Source organism: Berghia stephanieae, chromosome 3, assembly GCF_034508935.2.
Source record: "Berghia stephanieae isolate SIO BIC M18660-M18661 chromosome 3, UCSD_Bste_1.3, whole genome shotgun sequence".
NCBI lineage: Eukaryota > Metazoa > Mollusca > Gastropoda > Nudibranchia > Aeolidiidae > Berghia > Berghia stephanieae.
This window is the reverse complement of record NC_088362.1, coordinates 33,130,090-33,147,589: the sequence shown is the minus strand read 5'-3', so window position 1 is coordinate 33,147,589 and position 17,500 is coordinate 33,130,090. Positions and strand designations below refer to the sequence as shown.

The 17,500-nt window shown below is 32.5% G+C and overlaps 1 protein-coding gene across 10 annotated transcripts in view; it reads right to left on the bottom strand.

The window, feature by feature from the left end:
- LOC144967562 (proto-oncogene tyrosine-protein kinase ROS-like) overlaps positions 1-17,500 on the bottom strand; it is a 249,089-nt gene that overhangs the window by 38,026 nt on the left and 193,563 nt on the right. For 8 of the 10 annotated variants that reach the window (XM_078904998.1, XM_078904999.1, XM_078905004.1 and 5 more), the window contains 13 exons: positions 15,299-15,340; positions 10,050-10,261; positions 9,387-9,493; positions 8,409-8,718; positions 7,656-7,800; positions 4,801-4,893; positions 3,949-4,167; positions 3,534-3,635; positions 3,205-3,377; positions 2,351-2,578; positions 1,869-1,993; positions 1,244-1,404; positions 432-601 (listed from right to left, as the gene is read on the bottom strand). In XM_078904998.1, coding sequence (XP_078761124.1) covers positions 432-601; positions 1,244-1,404; positions 1,869-1,993; positions 2,351-2,578; positions 3,205-3,377; positions 3,534-3,635; positions 3,949-4,167; positions 4,801-4,893; positions 7,656-7,800; positions 8,409-8,718; positions 9,387-9,493; positions 10,050-10,261; positions 15,299-15,340 — 2,087 coding nt within the window. The remainder of the gene's footprint in view (positions 1-431; positions 602-1,243; positions 1,405-1,868; positions 1,994-2,350; positions 2,579-3,204; positions 3,378-3,533; positions 3,636-3,948; positions 4,168-4,800; positions 4,894-7,655; positions 7,801-8,408; positions 8,719-9,386; positions 9,494-10,049; positions 10,262-15,298; positions 15,341-17,500) is intronic. The other 2 variants (XM_078905000.1, XM_078905002.1) reach the window with 1 other exon arrangement.

Below are 17,500 nucleotides of genomic sequence, written 5' to 3'. Positions count from 1 at the left end.
CCATTCTTATGATAACTTCTCACTAAATTATATTAATCAGATTATAAACGTGCAAGGTAAGGTTACACACAGCTTCGTGTGTTAGTACGTTATTTCCGACTGGCATATGTTGTGAGTATTTTACCTAAGCTATGGAGATGAGGAAAAGTATATTACGCATATATATATATATATATATATATATATATATATATATATATATATTATATATATATATATATATATAATATATTGCGTAATATATTTTTTCCTCATATATATATAAAACCCATCAGATCTTATTGATAAACTTAAAGAATTGGAGTAGATTGACAAACTTTCTTTAATTCATTCCATGGCTAATGTCTGAATGTTATAAATGGATAATTAATCCGACAAAGTTGTAAAAAATATCAACTTAGCAAAATCATAACAACATGCTGGTGACTTACAAATGGACTGCTGTCTCTTCCAACAACCACCTTATAGAAAACTGTCCCATGGTTTACTTCCCTTGAGGCAGGCCATGTCAAATTGAACTTTGACCACTCACCAATGGTCTTTATGTCTTGGGATCTTATTGGGTCTGGAATTACTCGCACTGAATCTTTTGATAAACCACCTGTTGAAAAAGAAAATGTATCCTCTTATATATTATGATTTTGTTATTCACATGCGCATCCCAATGCTTGAAAGCAGAATCTGTATTACAACATTTAATTTGACAAATAACAAACTTTTATCCATTCTATTCAGCCTCAATATGTCGTGTAAGAAACATCTATCTTATCGCATCATATCGTGCTGTTCAAGAGCTAATAAATAGGCTTTAAAAACCTTTAAATGCTCTGTGAAACTTTCATGCATAGATACAATTTTTCAAAGTTATATAAACAACATTCACTGTTAATTTGTCAATTTTGAGTAATATAATTACTATTTCAAATTATTAAATATCTAATACACAAATATGTGTCATAGCGTAGATGAAGTTGACGTCACTCAGCTCTTTGTTAGTTATTCTTTATAGACCGCCAGTAAGATGATTAATTCTCAGTAATATATATCAGATTATGAACATTTAAGTATACATCAATTTTGTTTGTTAGTACTTATCATCTGTCAGGCAAATATTATGTTATGCCACCAATACAAAATCTTGATCACATGCAGTGATGATGGATGATGAACGGAAATCATTAACATAACAATTTTTTTTTTAATGTGTAATACTTATCATTGTTTTTTTTTCGTTCATACTTACCTGGCAATCTATGAATATGTGGATGTTTGACGGCAAAAGCTGTGATGTTTGAAAATTCGCTGACTGACGCCATGAAGTTACAGTTTTCATTTCCAACCACAAGAGATTTTTTCTCAGTTAACCAGAAGAGCTTTCCTGAGAAATACTGCAAGCCAGAGAAACTGGATGGGATGGAAAAACAGCTTTGAGATATTTACTCTTTCATCGAATTGAAGTAAAACTGATGATAATATAAAACAAATTGTGTGACAAAAATAAAACAAAACGGAAATCAAATTTTGTCATAGAAAAATCAATAAATAAGTTTGGAGTTTTATGAATTGGTTTTGCCATCTTCATTCCTAAAGACTCCCTGACCAAGAACGTATGTTGACATTTGTCTACATCATTTGTTACACAATGTATGTATTGATTGGTGGATGTTTTTAATTATTTAATCTTTACTTGTTCTTATCAAAGGCCCTGAAAGGATTTACTCCTATTAACATATGATATAATATATAATACGATAAACAAAACAAAACCAAAAATAAAGAGAAAACAAAACAAAATGTGAACATTTAATAATTATGACATAAACCAAACTATCAAGTATATGAATGGAATTTCAATAAAGTCGTTTTACCTGGAAATAGATCGAAAGTCTCCGATGTGTTTCCAGCCGGGTGTAAAATATTGCCCATCTTTGGTTTGCATCATCTGCGTCATATAAAGGCCCTGGGTCTTGTAACCCTTTACGTACCAAAATACCTGACGGTAGAGAAGAGACAGACATAGATGCTGGAGATAGTAGAGGGGGAGGTGATGATGATGATGATGATGATGGTGATGATGGTAACGATGGTGATTCTGATGATAGTGATGATGATGATAATGATGATGATGGTGATGATGATGATGATGATTATGAGGATGATGCTGATGATGGTTATGATGATGTTGATGATGATTGTGATGGAGATAAGGAGGAGGAGAATAATGATGATGATGAAAAAGAAGATGATGATGATGATATATAGTGGTAGTGGCAATGACTATCAAAGAGATGGTAATAATAATGATGGTTTTGGTGGCTACAATAATCAGTCGAGTGACCATGATACTGACCTTTGATGATTCAGAATCTAATGCCAGACTAATGACCTGACGACCACTGAAATAAGGGATGATGAACAACTCTTGGTGCTCTTCACCATTGAGGAAAGATGTTTCAATAGAATGTTGCGTTGCCCAGTACAATCTTCCAGCAACTGCATCAATGGCCAAATCTCTAGCAAAGCTTTGTCGAATATATTCACTGGTGACTGTCACACCTTTGATGTCTGCTCTTCGGATCTAAAAGTAAAATGAACCGTTGTCTTGTTAAATCCATTAAAAATTATTTTGAAAAAAAAAGAGAGGAAATGTTACTATTTCCAAGACGACTTTATATTATGATCTATCTTTAACCTTTAAACATTAAAAATTGTGTTACATTCCTATAATTTCAGGAGACTAATTATCATAAATCATTTATCCTAACTTTAACGAACTGGAAGATATATGTTGAAACTATATTATGTAGTTACAGAAATTGAGACACAAAACTAAAGTGAAGTTATCAAGAAAATTTTTAATCCTGAAGTTATACAATGAATATCATTAGAGAAGGTCATGAGAGCTGATGTATCATTCAATGAAACTATCCCATATAATTGATATATAATACTTAACATTTTAGTTTCAAACATTGCTTTAAGATTTTGCAACTCAAAGAAAGAAATCGGTTAAACAGAGTTACCTTGGAATATATCTGCTTTGTTTTCATAAACTCGAAGAAAGGATATCCACTCAAAATATTATATTTACTTTTCATATGAAAATATAATTTAAGCCAAATTAAAATAATAATAAAAATAATAAGTTATTCAAATAACAAGAAAGCAGTTCAAATATGCTTGGAAAGTGAAAGAAATGTTTACCACTCCTTCTGATAGTTCTCCCCAGTAGACTTTCTGTCCCAGCCAATCAAAACTAACACAATACGCATCTTTTGCTGCGGTCAATGGACGCTTGTGGGAGCTTGTCGTGTTATAAACTGTAAGTGACTTGGCGTTTGTTGTCCATAAGACTATGTCATCATGCCAATCAATATCTAGGGAAAGAAATATCAGTGACACGTTCAATCAATTATTCACTTCATTAAAACAATAAAAATAATTGTATTTGAAACCTAATTAACATTGCTTTACAAATGTACTTTTGTGACAATACAAATTATGTAACAGCGATTCTGCCATTAGATATATACCTGTGGCGTCATAGAAAGAATTGACAGCTGGCGTATACTTTCCTCCAATCTCCTTTTCCACTATTTCGCCATTTTCCATTCCTATAAGAACCTTTAGACCATCTGTAAATACATGAAAAAGAGAAGGACATTGCGTGATCAAATTCAAAATCAAATAGGGTTTGCTTTGACTAAACCATCCGAGATTGAAGAACTAAATAAAAACGGTTACAAGTGGCTTTATCTTAAATGGATTTGTGTTTGTTCACACAATTGATAAAAGAACAAAAGCACAATTTGCAAGAGTATATTTTCTGTTTAAAAATTTCTGTCATGGTAATTATGATGTTGCAATATCGACGCTACATGTACAAAACAGAATCATTATTTTAGATTTAAAAATCAAATTTCAATTTCACATACGAATTAATCTTACCTTCTTTTAAAGTTTTACCAACAAAACTCTCAGACCAAGGACCATAACCAATACTTGACTTGGCTCTAATTTTTACTGAATATTCCGAGTCAGGCTTGAGATCCTTAATTGTAAGTTTAGCATTGTTGACAGCTTTCATCATGGATGCTGCCTCACTGTTTGGATTGTCAAGTGGAGTTACTTTTAGTTCGTAAGTCCAATTATTCCAAGCTCCTCGACCTGTCAATATAATTAGTATTATCACTTTCAACAAAGAGAACCACAATGGTTTATTTTGCCTAACTCTGCACATTTACATAATATCCTATATCACAGAACGACAAAAGATATGCAAAATGGAGCTTAATCACGAAAACTCCAAACACTGTTTCGTTAAATATATAAACAGAGCTTAAACTACGAACCTTTAATTACTGTTTCGTTATATATAAAACAATCTTTCTATCACCACCCTTTCAAAGTCAAATAACGTGTCAAATAAACAAATCTACCAAAGTAAGTATATCACACCAAAACAAGACAGTTATACCAATGTAAGGTAATCATATCAAAGTAAGAGAATTATATAAACCAAGACTATATCAATTATACTTAAGTAAAAACATCATACCAAAGTAAGACCATAATACCAAGATATTGTGAGCGAAAATACAAGTATACTTAAGTTAGACAATCATACCGAACCATAACAATTATATCAAAGAGAATTATACCAATATGATGTGATCAAAATACAGTTATACTCGTATAAAACAATCATTCTTAAGTCGTTAAACCAAATAATCAATCTCTTAACTAATATAAATGTACTAAGTTCCCACCCAGCGGCTAACCTTACATAGTGACACTCACCTTGATACTGTAGCTGCTGAGGAGGTTTCCATTGGACAACACCCTTGTCTTTTGTGAACAAAACCTGCAGCTCATCTGGCGCTACAGAGGGCACTGCAGGAGGGAAAAAATTGAAAATGTAATTTAATAATACGGGAACCTAAAAAAACATTAAAAAATAAAACCGACATTTATTCATTATCTCATCTCATTTAAGGCGGAATATGAGACTTATCCGTTAAAAGTAAAAGTTTTATACAAATACACAGCACTACGCAAACTCAAATAGCATTGTATGTAACATTTCAGACAGCTTTATACAACTCGTTTCAGGTAATTACAAAACAAACAATTATATCTATATGACAACGTAAAGTCAAGACCAACAGTTAAAATCATTATTATTATAATCATCATCATCATCATCATCATCATCATCATCATCATCATCATCATCATCATCATCATCATCATCTATCATATATTCTATTTTATTATTATTATTATTATTATTATTATTATTATTATTATTATTATTATTAGTATTATTATTATTATATTATTTATTATTATTATTATTTTTATATTACACAAGAAGACATACTTGCAAAATTGTTGAATTTAGACGCGACTAAAAGCATGGGACCCGATTCCCTTCATCCCCGTTTACTGAAAGAAGTGGCCTTTGAAATATCACAGCCGCTATCAACAATATATAATAAGTCTCTTGAAACTGGTACCTTACCCATTGAATGGAAACAAGCCAATGTTACTGCCATTCATAAAAAGGGAAGCAAACTAGATTCTGCAAACTATAGACCCACCAGCTTAACATGCATACTCTGTAAGGTTATGGAGTCTATCTTGAAAGACCGAATAATGGACTTTCTTGAAAGTCATACGATGCTAAACGATAACCAGCATGGTTTTAGATCAAAGAGATCACGCATTACTCAACTTTTACAGGTGATGGAGGATTTTACCAAGTTAATTGATCGTGATCAATGCATTGATGTTGTTTATCTTGATTTCCGCAAGGCTTTTGATTCTGTATCTCATGAGAGATTATTCATTAAACTAAAAGCATATGGATTTAAAGGGAATATCTTTAACTGGATTAAAGACTTTTTAATAATCGAATACAAAGGGTCATTGTCAATGGTGTCGGGTCGGATTTTAAGAATGTAATTAGCGGTGTACCCCAAGGAAGCGTATTGGGACCACTTTTATTTCTTTTATATATAAATGATTTACCATGTGGAATAAATTCAGCCTGCAAACTGTTTGCAGACGATACAAAGATCTATAGTACAACTGAACATCATAACATTCTACAAAATGATATATTTTCACTTTTCAAATGGTCTACAACACGGCATTTGGATTTTAATGTTTCGAAATGTAAAGTATTATATAAACGACAAAATAATCCATGTCATAATTATTTTACCGATACTTCTATGTAAAATCTACTTTCCGTTGTGCCTTATGAAAAGGATGTGGGAGTTACTTTTGATTCACATTTGAATTTTGATTTACATATTGATAATTGTGTAAGCCGTGCAAATAGAATGATGGGAATAATATATAGAACCTTTATAAGTCTTGATAAAACCACATTTTTATATTTGTATAAATCGCTCGTTCGACCAATTCTAGAATACGGAAATTGCATCTGGAGCCCATTATATAAAAGACAATCTATAAGTATTGAAAGTGTACAGAGGAGAGCTACCAAAAAAAAATATACAATACAGTATTTATCTTATAAGGAAAGGTTAGAATTTCTTGACTTACCCAGTTTGAAATATAGAAGAATTCGTGGGGATTTAATTCAGGTTTATAGATTGGTACATGGTATGGATAGGATAGACTTTTATGATTATTTTTCATATTCTAATATTACTTTTACTAGAGGGGACAAGTTTAAGATTTTTGTCTCTAGATGCAAAACAAACATAAGACAAAACTGGTTCGGTATTCGTATTGTTCAGAAATGGAACAGTTTGAAATTTGAAACAAAGAATGCAAAATCTATGGATTATTTCAAGGTGTTAGTAGACAGGGAAATATATGATGGGAGATTTATATATGACGAATAATACGTGTTTGCTCTGCTGTTGACATGGCTTTCAATCTTGTATGTATATATTATGCATTATTATATTATTATTATGGTTATCTTCTATACGCGTATGTATGTGTGTGTGTGTGTGTGTGTGTGTGTGTGTGTGTGTGTGTGTGATTTGCATGTCACGGTTAAAGATATATGTTTGTACACCACATGAGTAAATTTAAGTTGAAATACTATCTTTACCACGTGTATCATTATTGTAATATTTAATCAATAGATTTATGGCATTACTAATTAATATTAGGGCATTCAAGGGATCTTATCCTATTTTGCCCTATACCACATGTTATGTTATGTTATTATTATTATTATTATTATTATTATTATTATTATTAATAATAATAATAATAATAATAATAATAATAATAATAATAATAATAATAATAATAATAATAATAATAATAATAATAATAATAATAATAATAATAATAATAATAATAATAATAATAATAATAATAATAATAATAATAATAATAATAATAATAATAATAATAATATGTCCTCACCCATCTGCCATATTTAAACAATATTTAAAATTTTAAACTCTAGCTTATTGGGAAAAGGGTCTTAACCAATGTGTATTTACTTGCAGGTCTAATAACTCAAATTGTCATAGGCTCATTGTTGTAATGGAAATGAATGCTCTCAAATCAACGAAAAATAATAGTCATTACAAAATGTTAAACCTAGCCCATAAATGAGTTCGGTTATCAGACCTGCTAATAAGTGCGCCTAAACTGACCTGGTATTGGCTGTGCAGTTGGGTGGTAGATACTGATACCAGTGTAATTGGGCTTGAAGAACAATAATTCGTTGTGGTGATAAATCTTAGAATGGGATTCATAGTTTTCTACATACATCTCTGATCTGTCAGTCCAGATGAAAGTCTGAAATAAGACGATGATAAATAACATATGTTTACTTTTCAGTCATATGCGAGAAAAGATACTTATTTTTCATAGCATTGTTAAAATTCCCTCGATACAAAATTTGTTATGGTTTCAAGAGACATAAACTTGTAATACATCAAACATCGATGAAACCATCAAGGTGGTATGGTATTAAGGATCCACAGTTTTTTGTGCTTAATATCTAATCTTATGTAAACTTGTAAATCTGTAAATCATACATCCAAGCCAACTGAATTACATGTCTTTGTTCGAACTACAGCGGTCCTCCTTAAAAGACTGTCTGTATGTATAAAATATCACTTTATAAGCTCATTGTCCTTAAATTTCGAATAAATTTACGTTTGAAGAAAATATCCTCATTTAAAATAAATCAGTGGACACAATCATAGTGGACATAATCTGGACCAGTCACAGGCTGAGAAAAAAAACAAGAACAACAAACAAACAAAAACGCAACAAAGAACCCAACAAAACAACAAAACCAAAACAACAAAACAAAGAAAAAGGAAAGGATAAAGATTCAAATTTGCACAGATTTGCTGTGCATCAGAGCTTTATACTATAAGGAAATTGGCAGCTATTACCTCATTATAGTACACAGCACTCGTGACATGTTTGAAGGCAGAGTTGATGTTATTACTGTGGAATGGCTTCATATTCGTGCCGTCCAAGAAAGCTGACATCATCGTCTTGGTCGTGTCATTAACAAGGTATAAATGGACGCTGCTGAAATCCAGCACCAGTGTAAAAAGGTCTGGCATTTGTGTGATCAGTTTCCGATTCAGCTGAGGGGTACGAGATCTCGCGCTGGATGATGACAGAAGATTTGTGATGTCCTGTAGGTCAACTCGATACAGACCATGACCTTCTCCATTGATGACGTAATAGAGAAATCTGTAAAGAGTAAAGATAATTGTGATGTCACAACTGAATGGATCATTGCGGCTATTTGCTATTATACAAATAAGAGTCAAATAAAAATAACTAATTTTAAAGTCAAAATGAATAGATAGCACAACATTGATGTCACTCAGCTCTTTGTTATTGTCTTTAGAAAGTCATTTTAATGATTAGTTAGTTGTCACTAAATTCTATCAATCAGACTATAAACGGTAAATATTACAAAAGTTTTGTGTGTTGGTATCTTCATGATGGTGAATGTTGTGAGTTGTTAAAAACTAAACACATAACATCAATGGAATTAAGCGATTCAAGTTTTTTGCGGTTTAAGAAACTACATTTACATGCTCAAAGAAAACCTCTGATTTGATTCAAATATAATTTCGATTTCAAATCAATTTGTTTTTGGGTCAGATAGACCCAGTAGACCCAGACACAATGAAATATACCAGATAGAGGCGACTGGACACAATGATAATATTATATTATTTATGTATATTTGATCTGATTAACTGGAATGGTCAAAATTATGTCTGATGTATTTTTGAAGTTGATCTGAAGATTTTTTAAGAGTCCATTTCTCAAGAAGACAAAATTGTGTTTGTTTCTCTTAAAAAGAATTTAAGGGGGCTTGCAAAACAAATGAAATCCATGATGCCTACCCGTTGATGGGGTCCACTTTTACGTCTGTGATGGGCCTGTGGACATTCTGAACGATGGGAACACAGAGGTCTTGGTCCAGTGGACAACTGTGAATTTGCCAAGTGATCTGTTGATGCCGTATTCAAAGTCATGAACAATCTTCAATATAAAATTGTTAATGTATGTGGGTAAAAATGTTTATCTCCTACAAGTTGTACTTTAATACATTTTCAGGTATTAAAGCAATTTGAAAAATGTAATTGTTCAAATATGCAAATCATAAATCATATAAAGTCATAAATAAATATTATACCATAATCTTTTCACATAGATTTATATTAGGTACTAATTTGCTGAGAGAGCTCGTGTCAATGACACGAGAAAATGCACAACAACATTTCGTCAAAATTCTTGTATTGTATTGTAAGAAAGCAAATGCATGGAACAAATAAAAGTTCAAAACCAAAGTCTCCAATAAATTACCCCAAAATGCCGTTGATAGGGACTAAAATATGTAATAAATAAATAAGGTATCATTACATTACATTTTGATTGCTCCTGGAAATGTTATAATCACATGAGCAAATTTTCAAAATGTATCTCTCTTCAAAAGTTTTTTGACATAAGCAACCCTTACCATGAGATATACTATTATGGTAAAGATGTCAATGGAAAACACCTACCCTATTCCAACTGGCCACATATACTCTATCAGCCAGCCAATCAATTGAGATGGCCCGTGCACCCAGGATACTCGGGTAGTGGTTGTTGCTCAGAAGTCGCTTGCCTTCTTGGTCGTCTTCCTCTTTATTGACACTCGCTAGAGACACTCGCAGGACATCACCACCACTGTCGACGGCAAGCAACAACTGACGCTGAATGTGAAGGCTCACCCCTAGAAAGGCAACGGGAAGGGAAGATAAAGGAGTTATTTGTAAAAATAAATGTAAAATAACCTATTGTTAGGATTCATGATTCGTTTTGAAAATGGATGTATTTATAAAGATAACGAATAATTGTCGCGAAGCATAATCTACTCGTATATGATAAAGACGTGAAAAGGTGTGCATGAAACAGTGCCAGACAAAGCAAGAAAGAAACATGCAAGAGAAAAACCCATCCCCTCAAAAATCAGTCTTCCTTGACTGGGGATCGAATTTCAGACCTCCTGATAACCGGTCAGACGTGCTACCATTACACCACAGAATGGTTTGGGATGTTTTTTTTTTCTTGTATTTTTCTTTCTGGATTTGTCTGGCACTCTTTCAATCATACACAGTTTTTTCAAGTCTTTATCTTATACCAGTGCCTGCTCCTCAATTTCTCAATTTGTTACATGTAGGTAATCTATAAATAAGTAGTTGTTTTATTTCAAGAGAACTCAATTACCTATCCCACAACTAGTAAGATTCGTTTAATTTGCAATTAAAAACATTGCTCAATGAATTTAAAGGTTGATTAATAAATTTTCACCAAAAATAAAAAAAATAAAATAAAAAACAAAGAAAAAAAAACTTGCTTGAGCTTTTGTATAGCGCAATATCTACTAAATGTGCTCAAAGCGCTTTACAAGGGATCCCTGACCAACAGCAACACTTAAAATGTAGGACGTGACATGACGCCTGTTAGGCGGACAAAGACAACGCTGTTAACGGCCACGTACTCATTTTACACCTTGAGTACGGTGAGAAAATGTGAGTATTTTCTAAGGACTCAACTTTGCGCTGAGCGAGGGTCGAACCCATGACCTTCCGATCCGAAAGCGAGTGTCATACCACAAGACCACATAGCCACACAAACAAAAAACGTGTAGAATAGGGAAATAATTTAGCTGTCAGCCTTGATATTTGCTGTACTTATTTAATAAATTTGACCAATTTTCAGCAAATTCTCTCAAACATCTACAGAAATATATACTTGAATTACAGGATTTGGTTAAAATCGGAAATGGCCGCTTTTGTTATCAGACTTGCAAAAAAGTACCTAAATGTTAGATGTTACGTACTCATCACAATTATCTTCCAGTAGGTTAAGACTATAACGGTTTTTGTTTTGGTTTATGTATTTGGAAAAAAAAAATTGGTTCAAGAAAATTGGTTTTGGGAATAGGTGTTCCGAGAGTACACCAGACTTTGCAAGTAACACGCACTAACACATTCACAAAAAAAGACAGTTAAAAAGTGAACATATTTTTTACTCCTTTGCGACTGCATGGGTGGATAGTATGTGCACAAATTATAATATAGCGGAATATGGATTCATAGCACAATATTACGAGCAATACATAGGAGATAAGAAAACATTTAAGACACAATTAACACTCCAAACTAAATATATTACAATGAGTTAAAATTGAATTGGACACCAAACAGATTAGCAATATAATAATACTTCGATTTGAACATATTATTCTAAAACATTCTCAAGAATATTACTTTTGAATGCTCAACTAGTCAATCCAGACCAACAACATTAAAAAACGGATTCGTACAGCTGTCATTCATTCATCAGTGTTTAGGAAATGAATATCATGTTTTCTTTACTCTGATCTATAACAGTTGATGACACACTATCTTCGTATATATTTATATTGAATAACCTTAGAATAAATCTTGAGAAATGAACCAAACATGCATGCTGGAGACATGGGAGAAAATTAATGATACATACTACACTAAAACACGCACACTTCGAAGAGACACATTGCTAAGTACTAAAATTGCCCTTTCATTATTAATGTCCTTGTTGAGATTGTCACCATGGAGATGGTTGTCTAAGAAAACATTCTTTATATCCACCACAATGGAATGAACATTGATGTGCTTAATTCTTGGACATAATTTGGCTCGAAACAGTCAGAGCCTAATTATAATTCCATCTCACCTAAAACATTGCCAACTATTCACATAGTCAAAAAGAAAATACTGAGGCAATCTTCAACGCAAAAGCTGAGCTTTAATCCATTTTAATCAATTTTTTCTAAATTTTCTAATTTCACGTATGGATATTAATCACGCTTTTATTCAATGAAAATAATCTTACTGAGGAAGTAAACTCAATTCTAACCGAATGAATTTTAAAATTTACTTAGTCAACTTCATTGATGCATCGAGCTGCCAAAAATGTGTGCTTTTAGCATTTGTCTAAAATCAAATCTATTTATTTATTTTAATCAGTGAACTGCCGTACTCTTGGCCAGAAAACTCACCCTCGCCCTTCAAACATTAAATAACCCTCATCTTGGCAAAAATTCCCAAACCTGGGACTTCCTTCGCAAGTCCCCGGTTTGGGAGTTTTTTTATGAGGGTCATTTAAATCAATCGGTATTTGAAGAACGAATTTTCTGGCCAAAAATTTAAATACGTGTCTTTCCAGAGTACGACTGTTAACTGGTTAAGCTTTAATTTATACTATGCACAATATCGTCAAAAGCTTTAAAATATCTAGACCACACTAATCTTTTTATTGATACATAATATTATGTTCAATTAATTTTCATCAAACACATAGGGTATCAATCTTGTTTTCCCTACATTTTCACATATGAACACTTTCAAAAATTTTGATGCATTTTACTCTATTTGGTATTTCATCATTATATATAACAACTAACAAATGAGAAGAATTTTATCATCATTTTTATGGTGAAGGAAATGAAAATGGTCTTAATATATATAATTCAATCATAATTATTCAGTTATTTGTAATTAATTCTTTATTAAGAAGGAAATTAGTATTATCGATTTTCATTTATACGTAAAGCAAAATAATATGGACGATCCCATGTCTGACTTTGGTGGGGGGAAACTAAGATGCTCCCATTATTGAAAATAGGAAACCGTAATAATGGGGATCAGACAATGGAGGGCTTCATTTTAAGTAATGAGTAAATTCTCTCCCTCTTTTTCTGTCTGTCTGTCTGTCTCTCTCACACCCTCCCCAATCTATTTATCTATCTATCTATCTATCTATCTATCTATCTATCTATCTATCTATCTATCTATCTATCTATCTATCTATCTATCTATCTATCTATCTATCTATCAATCTATCTATTTCATTTGACTCATGAAATCATGCCTAGAAGAAATAAAAAGATTATTTAAATGCTTTATATATCTCAGTTTTCTAAATCACCTGTGCAAAGTTCTTTCATTTTTATTTCAATTTATCAAAGAATGTAAAATAAAAGAAAATAATAAGCACATCTTAATTCATGAAGAAAAAAAGACAGAGAAACAAACATGTAAAACTATTCAATGGTGTTACACCGGTGCCTGCTCCTTAATTTCTTAATTCAATTATTTTTTTTGCTATGACTTAATCCTGATTGGTCAATGCCCCCACGCATTCTACATACGCATATATACGTTTTAAAATTTAAAAAAAAAAACAACTAAATTACATGACGTTTTCAAAGCATAACGACCCGTCGTATAAATATTTATTTCCAACTCCACTCGTCCCTCCTCTGCCTGTCCTTCTCAAAATGATTTTTCTCTTCTTTGATGGAACTGAGAATCCATCAGAAACGAGTTCACCATTAAAAGTGACTCTGAAGTTTATATAAAAATGAAAATCTGTCCACAACAAATATACACTAAATTATAGAATAAAAATACAAAACATGAACCATCGGAGAGCTCAAACTGCATCAAAAATTATGTAACAGTAGGTAGTATAAATAATATTTTAGTCAGTTGTAGCAATCACATTCTAAATACAAAAGACTAAGCAGGACAAAAAATAAACCCACTCAAATATTTGTTAAAACTAGAATAGGATTAGACAAGTGCACATATTAGCAGGTCTGATAACCGAACTCAATTATGGGCTCGATTTAACATTGTTGTAATGGACTATAATATTTTGCGTTGGTAAGAGATTATTTCCATTGCAACAACGAGACCATACTTTGGGTTGTCAGACCTGCATATAGGTACACGTCGGAATTAGACAATTAGTGTGCGTCTGCTATGAGGAAAATAAATAAAACAGAACAGAGTATGACAAAGAAACAGTCATTAGCGGTCAATAAGCTATTGTAAAATATTCTTTTATTATGAATAACACAGCTCAAATAAAAATCAACTTAGTATAACAAAAATATTGCTATAGAGAAATGAATGTCGATTGATAAACATGGATCAACATGGAATTTTGAAGAAGGCAATTCACAATTTTGTTAACTTTGCTGGCAATAAAAAAAAGGCTAACCTAATTCAAATTAAATGTTTGAACATCAAGTATTTCCGGTGCAATAGCACTTGATTGAATGAATAGTTCAATGTCACGATTTAAGGCAAGAATACGAAAAGAAAAAACAAAACAAAAAAACAAACAAACGAAGATAAAAAAAAAAGAACCAAAAAAACAAAAAAAAAACAATCAAAAAACAAATAAACAACAACAAATATATTAAAGATTTATAAACATAATCACACGGTAACATTTTATTTACCATCTTCTTTCGAGTGATTTAGACGTTTTAGTGTGAAAAGTGTTTCATATTAAAATTTTGAAAGTGTGCCTATAATAGCAACAATCTATTCAATAATTTCACTTTGGTTTGGAGCGACGTGAATCAGGTCTGATAGCCTAACGCAATTATGGGCTTGATGTAACATTTTTGTAATGGTCAATATTTTGAGTTGGTTTGAGAGTATTCCCATTACAACAATGATCCCAAAACAATTTGGATTATCAGACCTGTTAATAAGTACACATTGGTTTGGAGGTATGCCTTGCTTCAAAAGTAGTAAATCAAGCAAGATTAGCAACGTTTTGAAAAACCAAAGGTATCTCAATAAATGTCACAAAACTAAGGAAAATCAACGAGGAAAAACGAAATAACACCAGAACAAGACACAGAACAACATCGAATGCATTCAGGGGCGGCACGTCGTTGGTGTCGCATGGTGGGGCGCCCTACCTGTTATGGTACCCTTTGGTAACTCGTAGAGTACCGTCCATTCTGTTGTAGACGTTGTTGTAGTTGTAGAGAGCAGAGCCAGATGGAATTGTTAGAATAGTTAAAGGTGAAGATGAGGATCGAGGACGAGTGCATTTTTTTGATGATAGTAGTGATGTTGTGGTTGTAGTAGTAGTAGTAGTAGTAGTAGTAGTAGTAGTAGTAGTAGTAGTAGTTGTTGTTGTTGTTGTTGTTGTAGTTGTTATTGTGGTTATTGCTGTTCTTGTTGTGTGGTGGTAGTGGTTGTTGCTGTTGTTGTTGTTGTTGTTGTTGTTGTTGAGGTTGTTGTTAATCTCGTTGTTCTTGTTGCAGTGTCTTTTGTTGAAATTGCTGTTGTTACAGTTGTTGTTGTGGTTGTTTTTGTTGCAGTTTTTGCCATTTAACCTTAAAAAATACCCGTAATTTTCTTTAAAAATCATTTTGACATTGAACTCAATTTTCTTCATTTCGTTCGTTTCGAAATAATTACAGATTAACACGGTGGGTAACAATTAGAGGGAATGATACTGACACTGGTGATACTGGTCGTGATATCGTTTTTCATCATTTGAGGAAGTAGAGGTGGTGCCACTCAACTATCATCAAACTGCCTTTACATTTTACCTTATGAACGCTCACTCAGCTCTTTGTTATTGGCTTTAGTCAGCCATTTTTATGAGTCGCTCTCACTAAATGCATTAATCAGACTAATAAACGTTCAAGGTTACACACAGTTTTGCATGTTACGTTATATCCGGAAGGCGGATGTTGTGAGATTTTTAACTAAACGCATAGCATCACTTAAATCTCCATTAAACGCACCGATTTAATGTATATGCACCTATATTATAAACAGAGAATTGATTTCTTTAAAAAGAGATCGAAAATAAGTTTTGTTTATTATCAGCTGATCCCCCAACCCCCACCCCTCACTCCTTTAAGCTAAAAAGAAACGTGACGAGAAACGTCAAGACACGTATTTATTATTGTTTTTATTCTATGCCAGATGGCTTCGTGCCAGAAAGGGAATTTTAACGCCTACTGTTGTGACGTCATAATGAATCGTTTTGTTTGTTTGGTTAATCGAATCTTTGAGCATTTCAACATCTAACCATCCTTCATATCTTCCACGACTACCACACTCATCACAAAGATTATCACTTCTTCCTCTGTCCTCCAACCCCCCCCCCCCCCTTCTCATCTCACTCTTATTGTTTAAAATTTTACTCCGTCATTTCAGTTATTACTCTCTCTCTATTCTTTTTTTTTTTTTTACATTTCGTACTGTGAGTCAAGTGACTAAACTTTTATTAGTATTTTATTATCGCCTCTCTCTTTGCCCCACCTCTCTCTCTCTCTCTTTCTCTCTCTCTCTCTCTCCCACTTTCACTTTCTCTCTCTCTCTCTCTCTCTCTCTCTCTCTCTCTCTATATATATATATATATATATATATATATATATATATAATATATATATATATATATATATATCATTCCCGTTAGCTAGGAAAAAGTAAAGGAAAAAATGTGCTGATTAAATTTTCAAAAGCTAATTCAATTTTTTTAAAGTATTGAAAATTGATAGAAAAGCATGTTGAATGAAATGTAGATATGATAGACATATGAAAAAATTCATCCTTGAATTTGTTACCGGTCCGTTAAATTTGGTTTTCATTTTTACAGGTGGGTCAGTGCTGTGGGTTGATTAAAAAAATTATGCCACAACATCATAAGATATCGTCGCCTAGGCATTCCACGAAGGAATATAGATAATTCAATCAAACAAGATGTCTGATGTCAATTGGAATCACCTATGTTGTCCAAGTGAGCAAATTGGGGGTTGATAATATTGGCCAAGGTAAAAAACCGAAAGTGCCTGAAGCGGGGCTCGAATCCGGGACCTTTCAAGTCACATTGCAATGCCTTAACCACTCGGCCACTTCGCCCCCCCCCCCCCCCCTGATATAAAGCAATGCAACAATCAACACTGAGACCAATTTTACAATACATTTCACGCGAGTAAGTAATAGATTTCTATTAATTTTATTTTGGTTGATGTTGACTATAAATGAGTAAAAAAAAAAAAAAAATACCCCGAGACATAATATTGCTCATTTACATTATAACAACAGTTGTCTTTTATTATTGAGTTGTCTTCCCTACATTAACTCAATGAGCATGAGTA